Raw genomic sequence first — 17,075 nt, 5'->3', positions numbered from 1 at the left:
TAACATTCTACAATTCAGAGCATGGAATGTTAGAAGTCTAAAAAAGGTTGGTAGATTAGAAAATTTAAAGAGGGAAATGGATAGGATAAATGTAGATGTAGTTGGAATTAGCGAGGTTCGGTGGGAAGAGGATAACGACTTTTGGTCAGGTGATTTTAGAATAATTAACTCAGCTTCAAATAATGGGCAGGCAGGAGTAGCTTTCGTAATGAACAAGAAGGTAGGGAAGAAAGTAGAGTATTTCAAAATGCATAGCAATAAAATCGAAACCTAAACCAACAACGATTGTTAACATCTATATGTGTACAAGCGCCCATGTTGATGATGAGGTAGGGTGTGTATATGAAGAAATTGATGACGCAATTAAACACATAAAAGGAGATGAAAATTTAATAATAGTTTGAGATTGGAATGCAAGCATTGGAAAAGGCAAGGAAGGAAATATAGTGGGTGAATACGAGCTGGGCAAAAGGAATGAAAGAGAAGACCGACTTATAGAGTTTTGCATAAAGTATAATTTAGTAATTGCCAACACCCAGTTTAAAAATCATAATAGAAGAATATACACATGGAAAAAGCCAGGCGATACTGCAAGGTATCAGATAGATTATATCATGGTTAAGGAAAGATTTAGAAATCAACTCGTCGACTACAAAATTGACCCTGGAGCAGATATTGATAGTGACCATAATTTAGTGATAATGAAATGTAGATTGGAGTTTAAAAACCTGAAGAAAAGGTGTCAGATGAATCTGGAATTTAGAGAATCTTGAGGAAGAGGAGGTAAAGAAGATTTTTGAGGAGGACATCGCAAGAGGATAACTGGTAGAAACCCTTGGATTTCAGACGATATATTGCAGCTGATGGATGAACATAGAAAATATGAGAATGCTAATGATGCAGAAAGTAAAAGCAACCATAGACAATTAAGAAATACTATAAACAGGAAGTGCAAACTAGCGAAAGAAAAGTGGAAAGAGAAATGAACATTGGTAAAATAGACAGAGCATACAGGAAAGTTAAGGAAAATTTTGGGGTACATAAATTAAAATCTAATAATGTATTAAACAAAGATGGTACACCAATTTAAAATACGAAAGGCAAAGTCGATAGGTGGGTGGAATATATTGAAGAACTATATGGAGGAAATGAATTAGAAAATGGTGTTATGAAAGGGGAGAAATAATACTGAAATCTGAATTTAAGAGAGCATTAAAAGATTTGAATGGCAGAAAGGCTCCTGGAATAGACGGAATACCTGTAGAATTCTAGGTGAGGAAGCGATGATAGATTATACAAACTGGTGTGTAATATTTATGTAAAAGGGGAAGTTCCGTCAGACCTCAAAAAAGAGTTTTATAGTCATGATACCAAAGAAAGCAGGAGCAGATAAATGTGAAGAATACAGAACAATTAGCTTAACTAGCCATGCATCAAAAATCTTAACTAGGATTCTGTACAGAAGAATTGAGAGGAGAGTAGAAGAAGTGTTAGAAGTCCAATTTGGTTTCAGAAAACGTATAAGGACAACGGAAGCAATTTTTGTCCTCAGATTAATAGTAGAAGGAAGATTAAAGAAAAACAAATCAACATACTTGGCATTTATAGACCTAGAAAAGACATTTGATAACGTAAACTGGAATAAAATGTTCAGCATTTTAAAAAAATTAGGGTTCAAATACAGAGATAGAAGAACGATTGCTAACATTTACAGGAACCAAACAGCAACAGTGATAATTGAAGAACATCAAAAAGAAGCCGTAATAAGAAAGGGAGTCCGACAATGATGTTCCCTATCCCCGTTACATTTTAATCTTTACATAGAACTAGCAGTTAATGATGTTAGAGAACAATTTAGATCTGAAGTAGCAGTACAAGGTGAAAAGATTGAGATGCTACGATTTGCTGATGATATAGTAATTCTAGCCGAGAATAAAAAGGATTTAGAAGAAACAATGAACGGCATAGATGAAGTCCTACGCAAGAACTACCACATGAAAATAAACAAGAACAAAATGAAAGTAATGGAATGTAGTAGAAATAATGAAGATGGACCACTGAATGTGAAAATAGGAAGAGAAAAGATTATGGAGGTAAAAGAATTCTGTTATTTGGAAAGTAGTATTACTAAAGATGGACGAAGCAGGAGTGATATAAAATGCTAAATAGCACAGGCAAAACGAGCTTTCAGTCAGAAATATAATTTGTTTACATCAAAAATTAATTTAAATGTCAGGAAAAGATTTTTGAAAGTATATGTTTGGAGCGTCGCTTTATATGGAAGTGAAACTTGGATGATCGGAGTACCTGTGAAGAAAAGATTGGAAGCTTTTGAAATGTGGTGCTGTAGGAGAATTTTAAAAATCAGATTGGTTGATAAAGTGGCAAATGAAGAGGTGTTGCGGCAAATCGATGAAGAAAGAAGCTTTTGAAAAAATATAGTTAAAAGAAGAGACAGACTTACAGGCCACATTTTAAGGCATCCTGGAATAGTCACTTAATATTAGAGGGTCAGGTAGAAGGAAAAAATTGTACAGGCAGGCAACGTTTGGAATATGTAAAACAAATTGTTAAGGATGTAGGATGTAGGGGTTATACCGAAATGAAACGACTGGCACTAGATAGGGAATCTTGGAGATCTGCATCAAACCAGTCAAGTGACTGAAGACAAAAAAAAATAAAGAAAACTTGCAATTTTAGAAATTCTTTGTAAAATAGTGGTTAATGTAATGTTTTTAATTTATAAATTATTTTGAATAGAGGAAAATTATCCTACGAACTTAAGAATTAATTTTCATTCTATGTTAACTACAGGTCAAGATATATGATGTTCATAAAATATGCAGCCTTCCATTTACAACAACTAGGAGCAAAGAAACAACGTGAAAGAGAGGTTCGTTCTAATTCTAGTCAGGATAAAGAAGAAAATAAAGAAAAGGTAAATTTATCTTTTATATTTAAATTACTTATTACATTATTGCTCAATTTTAATTATTTGATATATTTTATTTCTTACACTGCAGATGAGATAACCATATATGAAACAAGGAAAATATGTAAGCCATATACATTTATAATAACTAATTGATAATTCCACTACACTCGGAACATCTCGAGGAGCAGCATCCTTGAAATTCAAGAATATAAACTGAAATAAAAATGCTAATTTAATGGCTCAAGTAAGCAGGTTATGTAATTCATTTTAAATTATTACTAATGTATTAAATTATGTATTTACAGGAAAAGAAAATCGTGGATTTATCTGCACGTGCTGAAGTAGAAAAAGTTGCGGTAGAAAGCCCTATGGAAGCAGATGAAGCAAAAAAAATTGTTGAAAGTATCACAGATTCTATAACAAGTGGAGAGAAACAAGAATGTATGTATTTTTATAGAACAATCTTGATAATGATTTAGGAATTTCTCTTTTTAAATAAAATGTGTTTTGTAAGCTACAACTAACATCATATATTAAGAACGGAGGTTAAAAATTGATCCTTATTTTTTTTTTTTAAGGCTAATGCTAGGTATTCAATTTTGCAGAATGTTTTTATAATCGAACTCATAAAGCACTACAGCCAACCTATTGGAATGGCTTTTTTTTGCATATCTTCATCTGCAGCTTTTTATATCTTGCATTTGCATAAGTGAAAGGCAAAATGACTTTTCAGCCCAAGTCATTCATTGTTTTTAATTTGCATATTATAGAAATAATAGTGGCATTAAAAATTATCTAACTAGATAAACAACTTAATATTTATAAAACTTCAACATTTTTTTTGCAATAAATAATTAAATTAAAAAATGGAAATGTATAAAATAAATTAATAAAATCGTATACATTTGTAAATTAAGAAATTACTTCTATATTTCCTTTTTTAAATATATCTTTTTACTAACAAAATAGCTGTTTAAAAAACTGTTAACTGATTATGAAACTGTTTTTATAAATAATTAAGTAATTTCAAATCACTTAACCTTGTGGAAACTTCTCCCTAATCTGAAATTTTTTTGTATCATAATAGAAAACAATGAGGTGTATATAATAGTAATAATGATAATGTATGTAAACAATTTTACGCATTATTATATTGTAGAATGCAGTTCAAAACGAAAAAACTGAATATTAGTAAACATTTGTAATAGTAAAAATATTTTTACTTGGCAGGTAACTACTTTATTTAACCATAGGACCTTTTAACAATATAGACATTAAAATATAAAATAAACAGTATTATATTTTTTAAGAAATTATAAATTTGCATTTCTTTCTATCTTAATTATAAAAATTTTAATTATTAAAAATTAACTAATTGCATTTACAACTTAATTTGTCTTATCTGTGTAGGTTTTTTAATAGTTGAATGATTATAAAAAAAATTAAATGGTTTTATGCTTACCAAAATTTAGGTATAAAAACTGTTTTAATAATGTAGCCTACATAACATTAAAAAAATATTAATATTTTAACAATTTTCATTTTAAATTACAAATTTTTGTTCGCTTTTAGCCTCTAAACTTTCTGCTGATCTTTATAGTAATATTTTAAATCAACGCTTCTCACATATGTTTCAGCTGGTTAGCTTTACAATTCTTAATTGTTCTGATTAGCTTTCTATTGTACACTCTATTTATTACATCATTTTCCACTCAGTTTATCCAATCATTAATTTTCTAACTTTCCCCTTATCTTGAATACCTTCAGCCTTTCTTTTTCTCAATTTTCATATTTTTCATCCAAACACAAGTACATCCTTGTAAAACATAAATAAATTTTATTCAGGTAATTTATTACATAACATTTCAGGAATTTTGTAGAACTTGCTCTGCCATCAACAAAAAGGTAACTGCTCCAGTGTTTGCCTGGAAACAAAGTGAATTTACAGAAAAACCTTGATCAGAGCAGCATTAAATACTTCCTTTTATTGTAAACCATTTTGTTCGCTTATCCTCATTACTTTTGTTTTGCTAACATTCATTTTCATACCACGTTCTGTCATTTGTTTTAATTTAGAAATCATCTTTTAAATATCCCATGCTGTATTCCTAAAGTACCATGTCATCTGCAAACCTTATATAGCCGACAGCATATTGCTGCTGTGTGTATAGGTTTATGGCTGGCTAACCGTGCTATTAACTATCCTGAAAATATCTTATAGTATATAAGTATATGGAGCTATACGAGATGTTTTCATAAAGAAATGACTAACTATTCCACCCATCCTATCGGACTACCTCTCTCGCATGCAATGTATACAGGTATACGCCACCCACTATACAATTTATTTTTATAGCTGTTTTCTAAATCTGGTACAATTCTTTTAATTAATATTTTATCTTTCTATCCTACATTTTGGCCAAAACATTTTATTACTGAAAATAGTAGGGGGCCGATTAACGCTATTGGATAATGCAGTATCCAATAGAATTTATGACTTTTAAATTTATTAAAAATTTTTGTGTTGTGTGAAAAAGTTTTCAATCTTAAGAAGGTTTATGCTATCTTTAGATAAATATTTATTTTATTCAATATGTAAAAGAAATGTTAATTATAATTAGGTCATAGAAAGCTGTCTTGAGTTATAGAATGCAATGACCAAATAGTTAATCTCAATTGTGATTTCTTAGAAAAGCAACAACTGTTGACATTTTTTACATTTGTTCTATTAACACTACTAGTAATACTCAATTTATTTTCTAATTTATACTATTACCATATGTCTACTTGTGATCGATTATAGCTTAAGAGTAGAAATGATCTTAAAAAAAATTATAAGCTGTTTTTGAGCAATTATTGGTTTCTAATGATATTTAAAATGTGGCTTGAGTGATTAATATTTTTATTATTTCCAACATATTTAATGCTAGAAATTAGGCTAAGGCATGTAAGGTTCTGCTTTCCTTGGAACATTTGGTAACAAAACACATGTGACTAACACATGGAGCAGCTGCATTTTTAGGCTAGGTTTAACATTTTTTGTTTCTTGGGAAACTACATCAAGACAATTGTGTTAAAATATATTATGAAGTAAACTCATTCTAGTAGTCTTTCATTATGGGAGCAAAATGCTTTTATTGTTTTTTCCTAGTTGATGCATTCAGTTTTTGTTATCTAAACTTTTTAGTTTCATTTAAATATTATTCTTGTTTTGTACTTTTTGTACCTGTTATTAATTTTTTTGTATTACAGTGGAAGAAAGTACAAAAGAAATTGTTAAGAAAGCTGCATTAGCTGTTGGATCATTGAAAGAAACTGAATTTGATGTTCGTTTTAATCCTGACGTGTTTTCACCTGGTGTTAGACATGCTAATGGTGATAGTACTCAGATCAAAAAAGAACGTCAGCTTGTTAAGGATGCTGCTGATTTTCTTCTTACAGCACAAATACCTGCTTTTGTTAGTAATTATTTTTGAAGTATTATTAGTTGTTTTAAATTAACACAAATTTTTATCTTATTAACTTTGTCTTACAAATTTAATAAATAAAAATATTATAATGTTATTTACATAATTTTAAGAAGGCATACAATTCAGTTGAACTATTTAAAATAGTTCAAACATTGTCTCATAACTTCAACAGTTGTTTTATAATGAGGAAAGTATGTATGAAAACAACATTGTTCTTGCAATATTCAATGATTTTTAACTTGTATTAACTACAGTTATGATTTAACAGTTAAAAACAAAAATTCTGTCTGATGTATAATACTTAATAGCCTCCTTAAATTGAAGCGTGGTTACCAATGTAATAATAATAATAAAGATGAAAATAATATGCAAACATAGAATTAACTTACCTTTCAAATTCCATTCTTCATACAAACTAATAGTGTAGCTTTTAAATTTCTGTCATGGTAAATCATAGTGTGACGAAAATAAATCCCAACTTAAATTTCATTCAGAATATTAAAGAATTATAATTTTATTGATTAAAATAGGAAAACCTTTTATTGTAGTATTAAGAACTATTACTGTCTATTGTTTAATACTGTTCAATATCCACTGTTTAGTTGAAAGATGTTAACATATACAAGAGACAGTTGGCACCATTAACAATTTTGTTTTTAATTAATTTTTCTATTATGAAATTGAATACGATGTTAAGTAAGAAACAATAATTTTTAAATATTACTGGAATAAAGTAGAATCTGTTTTTTATTAAAAGCAATTTTTGCCTTTGTGATTCTCGATTTTATATCTTGCTTCTCATAAAGTGAGATGATATTACCTAGGCACTTAAATTGATTCACTTGGTTCTGTTTCTTATTTTTACTGTTATATATTACTGTTCCCAGCCACAAACCAAAACTAGTTTTTTTTTTTTTTTGTTCAGTTCCAGAAGCTAAAATACTAAAAAAATATTTGTAACATTAGATTGTGTATATGAAGCCTAGAAAATTAGTGATATCTCTGAAATTTGCACGTTTTGACATTTTTGTATCTTCACTCCCATGACACTGCAAGACATTTTTTTCTTTGCTACTGTAATTGTAACGCTTTTGTTTTGTTACTGATGTACTTAAAAATAATGGTGGAATAAATTTTATAAATCTATTTCAGATACGAGAATGTTTGGATCACTCAGCTGCTCCATTGGATGGTGTAACACTGTCAGAAGGAATGCATACTAGAGGAATAAATATTCGATACTTAGGAAAAATTGCTGAAATGCTTGCCAAAGTAAAACAGTTAGATTATTTGCTTAGTATAGCAGTTGCTGAGTTAATTACTCGTTCGGCAAAACATGTCTTTACAGCATATATGCAGGTAGAATTATTTATCATTATTCTATTTATGTACTAGTTGGCAGTATATAGCATTATAAAAGTCCTACCCAAACAATATATTTCCTCTTTATCTTACCTTTTGCTCTCAATCTTAGCTTTGTAAGTCTCATTAATTTTCCAGTTTACTTATTGTGGATCTTTTTCAATGACTTTTAAAATGAAATCAATATTTATAAGTTTATTTTTAATGTAATTTCATTCATTTATTTTCCTTGTAAGTTCAGCTGTTATTTTTTATAATATTTTTTATTTATCTGTTTCTTTTACAGACAACAGAACTGATGAGTTTATCTTCTGCAATAAGCCATTTTTTGAATTGCTTCCTTTCATCATGTCAGATGCCTCATCCCCAGCAATCAGCAGATGAGGTAATAATAAATGTAATGTCAGCATTATTAACAAAGATAATTAGTACTTTTTCAGGCAAAGGATATCCAAAAAATAAATTCTGATGAGCATTTAAAAAAAAAAAAGTTAATGTATTTAATAAACATTTTTATTACCGTTTGAAGTATGCACCTTATACTTCTTTTCTACATAATCATTTTAGGAACCCAATGTCCACACAATTTTCAATATTTCAGTTTCTCAGACAAATTCATGGAAGTGAAAATGAAATTTCTGAAAGTTCAGCAAGAGTGATGTTATGGTGAATCATCTGTTTTCTATAATTGTTTCATCAACTGTGCATACATTCATCAGAAGGTTGCCCATTCATCAGCATGCTTATTTTTTCATCTTTCATTCAAAAATTGCACCAATTTTCATACTTTAGAATCATTCAGCATGATCTCCATGAACACCTTAACTTTGATGTGAATTTCAGCCAGTTCCTCATATTCCAGTAAATCACAAACCAAATTTCACATGCGAGAAAAGCTTCCTAATCAATATAGATGTTATAAACACACATCACAAATTATATTCACAATACAAATGTGTGAAATGATGTCGCTGCATTGTCAACAAATCAACAAACTTTGTGCTTATACACATATCATCACTGTGATCATAGCACTGTTATGGAAATATTTAAAAATGGAACTTACTTTCTGTATATCCCTTGCATATTTGAAATTTATTAAATGTGAAATTTTAAGTTTGGCCTAACATGTTTACTGCTATCCTTATATATCTGCAAGAGGTGTACTATTCCATGCTGTGAGTATATTTATGTTTACATTGCATCAAGATTTAAATGCTTGTTATTGCACTTGAAACCATTCTTAACTCTTTTATACTTCATTTCTACTTATTTTGTGAAGGATTTATGTAAATATAATTTTAGTTAATATTTCTCTTCCCCTCCTCTATGAATCATGAGACCTTGCCGTTGGTGAGGGGGCTTGAGTGCTCAGGGATACAGAGTAGCTGGACCGAAGGTGCAACCATATCGGAGAGGTATCTGTTGAGAGCCAGACTAAGGAATGATTCCTGAAAGAGGGCAGCAGCTCTTTCAGTAGTTGTTAGGGGCGTGAGTCAGGACGACTTAAACGGCCGTATCAACATCACTCAGTCCTCTGAGTACTGCGCAGCTGAAAGCAATGGAAAACTACAGCTGCTTTTTTTTTTCCAAGAAAATGTGGCTCTGCATTTTCACATAACAATAATGGAGGCGCCTTCCTTGGTAAAATATTCCGGAGGTAAAATAGTCCCCCGTTCGGATCTCCGGGTGGGGACTACTAAGGAAGGGGTCACCAGAAAATTAAAAAATAACATTCTACGAGTCGGAGCGTGGAATGTTAGAAGCTTAAAAAAGGTTGGTAGGCTAGAAAATTTAAAAAGGGAAATGGATAGGGTGAATGTGGATATAGTAGGAATTAGTGAGGTTCGGTGGGAAGAGGAAGGCGACTTTTGGTCAGGTGATTTTAGAGTAATTAACTCAGCGTCAAATAATGGGCAGGCAGGAGTAGGTTTCGTGATGAACAAGAAGATAGGGAGGAGAGTGGAGTATTTCAAAACGCATAGCGATAGAATCATTGTAATAAGGATAAAATCAAAACCTAAACCGACAACGATTGTTAACGTTTATATGCCTACAAGCGCCCATGATGATGATGAGGTAGAGTGTGTATACGAAGAGATTGATGAAGCAATTAAACACGTAAAAGGAGATGAAAATTTAATAATAGTTGGAGATTGGAATGCAAGCATTGGAAAAGGCAAGGAAGGAAATATAGTGGGTGAATACGGGCTGGGCAAAAGGAATGAAAGAGGGGACCGACTTATAGAATTTTGCACGAAGTATAATTTAGTAATTGCCAACACCCGATTTAAAAATCATAATAGAAGAATATACACTTGGAAAAAGCCAGGCGATACTGGAAGGTATCAGATAGATTATATCATGGTTAAGCAAAGATTTAGAAATCAACTCGTTGACTGCAAAACTTACCCTGGAGCAGACATTGATAGCGACCATAATTTGGTGATAATGAAATGTAGATTGGGGTTTAAAAACCTGAAGAAAAGGTGTCAGATGAATCGGTGGAATTTAGAGAAGCTTGAGGAAGAGGAGGTAAAGAAGATTTTTGAGGAGGACATCGCAAGAGGTCTGAGTAAAAAAGATAAGGTAGAAAATGTAGAAGAAGAATGGGAGAATGTTAAAAAGGAAATTCTTAAATCAGCAGAAGCAAACTTAGGCGGAATAAAGAGAACCGGTAGAAAACCTTGGGTTTCAGACGATATATTGCAGCTGATGGATGAACGTAGAAAATATAAGAATGCTAGTGATGAAGAAAGTAAAAGGAACTATCGGCAATTAAGAAATGCTATAAACAGGAAGTGCAAACTGGTGAAAGAAGAGTGGATTAAAGAAAAGTGTTCAGAAGTGGAAAGAGAAATGAACATTGGTAAAATAGACGGAGCATACAGGAAAGTTAAGGAAAATTTTGGGGTACATAAATTAAAATCTAATAATGTGTTAAACAAAGATGGTACACCAATATATAATACAAAAGGTAAAGTCGATAGATGGGTGGAATATATTGAAGAGTTATACGGAGGAAATGAATTAGAAAATGGTGTTATAGAGGAAGAAGAGGAAGTTGAGGAGGATGAAATGGGAGAAACAATACTGAGATCTGAATTTAAGAGAGCATTAAAAGATTTAAATGGCAGAAAGGCTCCTGGAATAGACGGAATACCTGTAGAATTACTGCGCAGTGCAGGTGAGGAAGCGATTGATAGATTATACAAACTGGTGTGTAATATTTATGAAAATGGGGAATTTCCATCAGACTTCAAAAAAAGTGTTATAGTTATGATACCAAAGAAAGCAGGGGCAGATAAATGTGAAGAATACAGAACAATTAGTTTAACTAGTCATGCATCAAAAATCTTAACTAGAATTTTATACAGAAGAATTGAGAGGAGAGTGGAAGAAGTGTTAGGAGAAGACCAATTTGGTTTCAGGAAAAGTATAGGGACAAGGGAAGCAATTTTAGGCCTCAGATTAATAGTAGAAGGAAGATTAAAGAAAAACAAACCAACATACTTGGCGTTTATAGACCTAGAAAAGGCTTTCGATAACGTAGACTGGAATAAAATGTTCAGCATTTTAAAAAAATTAGGGTTCAAATACAGAGATAGAAGAACAATTGCTAACATGTACAGGAACCAAACAGCAACAATAACAATTGAAGAACATAAGAAAGAAGCCCTAATAAGAAAGGGAGTCCGACAAGGATGTTCCCTATCTCCGTTACTTTTTAATCTTTACATGGAACTAGCAGTTAATGATGTTAAAGAACAATTTAGATTCGGAGTAACAGTACAAGGTGAAAAGATAAAGATGCTACGATTTGCTGATGATATAGTAATTCTAGCCGAGAGTAAAAAGGATTTAGAAGAAACAATGAACGGCATAGATGAAGTCCTACGCAAAAACTATCGCATGAAAATAAACAAGAACAAAACAAAAGTAATGAAATGTAGTAGAAATAACAAAGATGGACCACTGAATGTGAAAATAGGAGGAGAAAAGATTATGGAGGTAGAAGAATTTTGTTATTTGGGAAGTAAAATTACTAAAGATGGACGAAGCAGGAGCGATATAAAATGCCGAATAGCACAAGCTAAACGAGCCTTCAGTAAGAAATATAATTTGTTTACATCAAAAATGAATTTAAATGTCAGGAAAAGATTTTTGAAAGTGTATGTTTGGAGTGTCGCTTTATATGGAAGTGAAACTTGGACGATCGGAGTATCTGAGAAGAAAAGATTAGAAGCTTTTGAAATGTGGTGCTATAGGAGAATGTTAAAAATCAGATGGGTGGATAAAGTGACAAATGAAGAGGTATTGCGGCAAATAGATGAAGAAAGTAGCATTTGGAAAAATATAGTTAAAAGAAGAAACAGACTTATTGGCCACATACTAAGGCATCCTGGAATAGTCTCTTTAATATTGGAAGGACAGGTAGAAGGGAAAAATTGTGTAGGCAGGCCACGTTTGGAGTATGTAAAACAAATTGTTGGGGATGTAGGATGTAGAGGGTATACTGAAATGAAACGACTAGCACTAGATAGGGAATCTTGGAGAGCTGCATCAAACCAGTCAAATGACTGAAGACAAAAAAAAAAAAAAAATTTCTCTTCCAGTTGATATTTTCTTTCTTTTTTCAAGAGTTCTAAAGGAAACTTGATTTTAATGAATTTTTCCTATTGTAGATCTGCATCTATTTTTTCTATACACAATATGTTTATATTTTTTAAATTTCAAATAATCCCTCCTAATATTGCATTTTCAAGTTGAAAACTGAAATGCCAATAGTATTAATTAAATATATTACAGATTAAGTAAATTGTTGATTTTATATATTATAATTTTAAATAAAAAGTTATTTATGAATTAAATTGATGTTTACTTAAATGGAGCTATAGTTTTCATAAAAACATTAGTTTTAAGTGCATGATTTAATAGTCATAATAGTAGAACAAAAAAAAAGCTGATAATGTACCAAAGACTGTTTTTCGGCTCTAATTTCAGTTCCTCCGAACCAGTTTGCTTGAAAATCAATATGGCTATTCCTAATACATAATAAGTTCAAAATTCTCATCTTCAAGAAAAATAAAGAAACCTGTTAATATAACCTGTGCTTATTAAATTTTTAATTAACATAATTATTGTAAAATCAAAATAAGGTTCAAAGTTGTTTTTTTATTTCATAACATAAACAGAAAATGTAAATATTTAATCCTAATCACTAACTTAGATGTGGTAATAAATAAAATTACTTCAATTATATTCTTTCTTTTCTATTTGTAGGTTTCTTTTTATGACCTAAAATTTATGTATATTCTCACATCAGATTTTAATTAAACTTAAAATTATTGTTGTAAACTTAATCATTTTAGGAGTAAGAAGTATCCATTGAAATAGTAAAAACATTTAAACGTCATTAACATAATTACATTTATATTTATATATATATATGTATATCAGTCAGTGTATTAAAATAATTATATCTGAAGCCTGCCAGTAAAGTTCACAAACTCACTGCAGTGCTTGTTTTACCAGCCCTTTACAAAAATGCTACATTGTTTTACTAATGTCATCATATTTATTGTCAATTTTAGAGCTACATTACTGTTGTCCAGTATCATTTTCATTTTTAAGTGTAGTCCATTATTGTCTACACATTATTTAGTATACTGTTGGAAGTATGTTATTACTTGAAGTAGAGCAGTGAACAAATATTAAATTCTCATCAAACTTGGCTAAATTAGAACCGAAATTATGGTGATTTTAGAGTAGTTTTATAGAGATAATGCTATGAAGAAAATGCTTGTATACAAATAAATAAAACAGATTTCTGATAATTAAAAAGAATAATGTTACTGATGACTAGGGATTAGTGTATCCATCAGTGAAAATAGCATTGATGAAAGTTGTGTGCTGACAGTCAGAAGCATAAATGAGAAATCAGCGTTGATAAAGAAACAGAAAAATCTTAACATTAGCAAAAGCAAACACTAGCTGAAATTTTCTGTGACATTTTGTAGAGGCAAATTGACATTTTGAACCATGTTATTAATATAACCCTGAAACAAAGCAGCAAAGTTAATTATGGAAAAATGCTAATTCTTCTTACCAAATTAGTTTCATCAGACAGAGTCTTTTAAACTGTTGACTTTTTTTTATATTAAAGTATTGTTCACTGCATATTCTTACTAACTGAGCACACAGTGAAATTAGGCCTAATGTGATGTAAAAATGCTGAAAAGGCTATATGAAAAAGATTAAAGAAAAAAATAAATCTTTTTATCAGCAACTGTGGATCATACATAATGATAATGGTTTTGTTTATATGAAACTCATTGGTAGCTTTTAACATAAAAATCATTCTGTTGGAACATAAAATTCACCAGTATCAGCAATATGTCAGTAGATCTGAAGCAATATGGGATTGCCTTCAGAGGGCAGTTTCATTAAACTGCTGAGGATGAATTACGTGCTGGTATTGGTGTGCAGTTTTTCAAGAATGTTACTTTGAGTGGACCACAGTGATATGCAGCACTAAAGTGTATAGAAATTTTATCACAGTCAGTTCATGAACTTTATTTACTAACCATTATAATTAAGTTAAAATTAAAGTAGTATTTTCCATATTGTTATGTAATATTCCTTGTTGTCAATACAGAATCAAAAAATGATTCCTTAGAGCTAATAATCCTGATCTTGGGTTTATTATAATTACAAACTACGAAATTCTTTCAAGTCATATCATTCATCTCGTATTAGATTAGATGTAACCCTTACAAAACATTCTTCAGAATTTAGAAAATTTATGTTTCCCCCATAAATAAATAAATTTCATTGATTTTAATAATTTCAGATTATTACTTAATTTATTTACCCTTTAGGAGAAGCATTTTCCTCAAATTGGGCAATCATAGAATTAATTATTGGTTTTTCTGTGATTTAATAACTCATCAATCATGATTTCATCATGTATGTTATTTAGATATGTAATTTGGTTTTTAGTTGTTGAATTTTTTTTTATTTTCTAAAGACTGAAGTTACGAAACAAATCTTTTACTATCAAATGTGTTTGGGACTAAAGTTAATTACAGCATTGATCTTACTTTATAATTAGAAATATTTTTCTGATGTTAGCTTCAGAGTAAGACTTCCAAGCGACGCAACAAACGTAAAGGCAGAATGAATCCGTTATTATCAGCTGATAGTAATGAATGGGCTTCGCTAACACCTAAGATATTGTTTCAACAAATCAAAGCAGATTTAAAATCATACTACGATTGGGAACTTACTGCGGATTCAGTAGATGCTGCTGTTCAACAATATTCCCTACAGAAAATCTCATTACTCAGGTTAGAAGTAATAATTATTTAACTTTTACAGTAATTTTATTTTTAAATAAGAATGATTATAATGTACTTAAAATCAACGTTATTCAATTTTCATTCTTTAGAGTAAAATTATTAAAGCTGCTCTTCTTCAGATAATTCTGATTTAAACTAGATGTGTTTTTGTTTTATTAAAGTGATTGTAATTAAAGATTTCCAAATAGCTATTCAATGAATGTTACAAATTATTTACTTCAGTAAGAACTCTTCTAAACAGTCTAGGAAATCTATTTATACAAAACCTTGAAACAATTGTTGAATAATCTTATGTTGTTATGAAGATGTTTATGTTATTTTGTTGTTTTTGTTTTATTTTGTTATTGAATTTAATGAAGATCTGTCACTGCCAGTAAAGAAATTTCAGTAGCTTTATTATTTTCTTTTAATGAACTTTTACAGCTTTTGGAAAGTGAGTTATACATTATATTTTTATCGTCATTGTAGTAATACTATGAGTTCTGTGACTCGTCACTGAAATTTAGAAGATAGTTTGAAATTTCTTTTGGTATAAATTTATTAAAATCCGTCAATTTGTTCATTAATGTAATTGGTTTAATAGAAAATTTGTATTGTTTCTCATGTTTCAGAACCTGTTTTTGTTAATATTTTATATAAATTTAAAGTGAAACTCCCAACATTTCAAATCATTTCTATTATCTTGATTTTTTTTTTAATGCATATGAAGAGCACAACCTGTTTTAAAAAATCTTATTTTAACCATAGGACAATCTAGGTGACTGAACCCTTAGATGTGTTCTATGCATTCACTTAAAACATGCACAGTGGAGAGCAGCCATCTCCTCTTGATGAAAAACTGATTTTTGGCATTTACTCCCTCAGGAAAAAAATAAAAAATGTTTAATGTGCATATTCAAGTTACAGTTTAGAAAAATTGTTGAATAGGAATGAATTAATATTTCCTTACAAATAATAAATAAAAACTGGTATCCAGTGAAGCACCATTTAATTCAGATTGTAACATAAATTTTACATATACTGGGTACTTTTATTTGAATGAGTGTTTATAGTTAACTATAAACTAAAGTGTAATTTTGTATAATGTTAATGATTATGTTACCATTGTCACAATCACAGACCAGAGTGTTTCCCTGGTGCCAGTGCTGAGTTTATACTAGTGAGCTGACTAACGGTCCAGGAGGTTTGAGAATTCTGAGAAACTGTTGAGTTCTTGGAGTAGTTCTGAAAAGTCTCTTAATTATTATCAGTGGATTTATACAGTTTGCCTTCAGTTCCAGTGATTTTTCAGTAAAACCTCAATTGTAATAACTGTAAATTATAAGCGAAAAAAACAGAAGTTAATAACAAATTTCTGAAATGAATTTTTAGTTTTGAAAAGATTAAATAAATTTAATACCTGTAAATAAATAAGATTGGAAATTAGAATAAGAACAGTAATTAAAAAGAAATACTGTAAGTATTGATTAGATTACGTGAATTAGTTGTAAAGGATAGAACTAAAAAATAAATAAATGCACCTTCTTAAAAGAATTAATAATATGATAGTCACTGCTGTTAATCTCTATTTGATGTATGCTAAGTGCAATCTCTGATTGACTGATGTACAGAATAACGTTTATTTAGTATAGGGGGGAGGAGGAGAACTGTGCTTGCATACACGTTTGGCAGAAAAAATCTTCTGCCTAAAAAAAAATTATGCAAAAAAGGAAAGACAGTCGGTCAGCTATCTTTTTTTATTTTGACAAAAAGGTTTTCTTAAAAAGTCTAACAGAATTTATATTTTGATCTGTAGCTGTCCCAGTCAAGGAAGTAATAAATAAATCCCAGTATAATGTCTTGCTACAATTTAGTTGATATATAGGTTTTCTTATTTCCTAGAAGAAAACAAGAAAAATCATCAAAATTTCATGATTTTAGTTTGAGCTGTTGTAAAGATATTGTAAT

General features: G+C 30.1%; 1 protein-coding gene across 1 annotated transcript in view; it reads left to right on the top strand.

Moving 5' to 3' along the window:
• The window catches only part of clu (clustered mitochondria protein homolog), a 114,276-nt gene that overhangs the window by 78,415 nt on the left and 18,786 nt on the right, over positions 1-17,075 (top strand). The window contains exons 13-18 of the mRNA XM_075364809.1: positions 2,815-2,938; positions 3,241-3,376; positions 6,188-6,393; positions 7,558-7,764; positions 8,054-8,152; positions 14,902-15,116. Coding sequence (XP_075220924.1) covers positions 2,815-2,938; positions 3,241-3,376; positions 6,188-6,393; positions 7,558-7,764; positions 8,054-8,152; positions 14,902-15,116 — 987 coding nt within the window. The remainder of the gene's footprint in view (positions 1-2,814; positions 2,939-3,240; positions 3,377-6,187; positions 6,394-7,557; positions 7,765-8,053; positions 8,153-14,901; positions 15,117-17,075) is intronic.

Source organism: Lycorma delicatula, chromosome 4 (assembly GCF_047948215.1).
Source record: "Lycorma delicatula isolate Av1 chromosome 4, ASM4794821v1, whole genome shotgun sequence".
Lineage (NCBI taxonomy): Eukaryota > Metazoa > Arthropoda > Insecta > Hemiptera > Fulgoridae > Lycorma > Lycorma delicatula.
The sequence above is the reverse complement of the archived record's forward strand: the minus strand, read 5'-3'. Positions and strand labels throughout refer to the sequence as shown.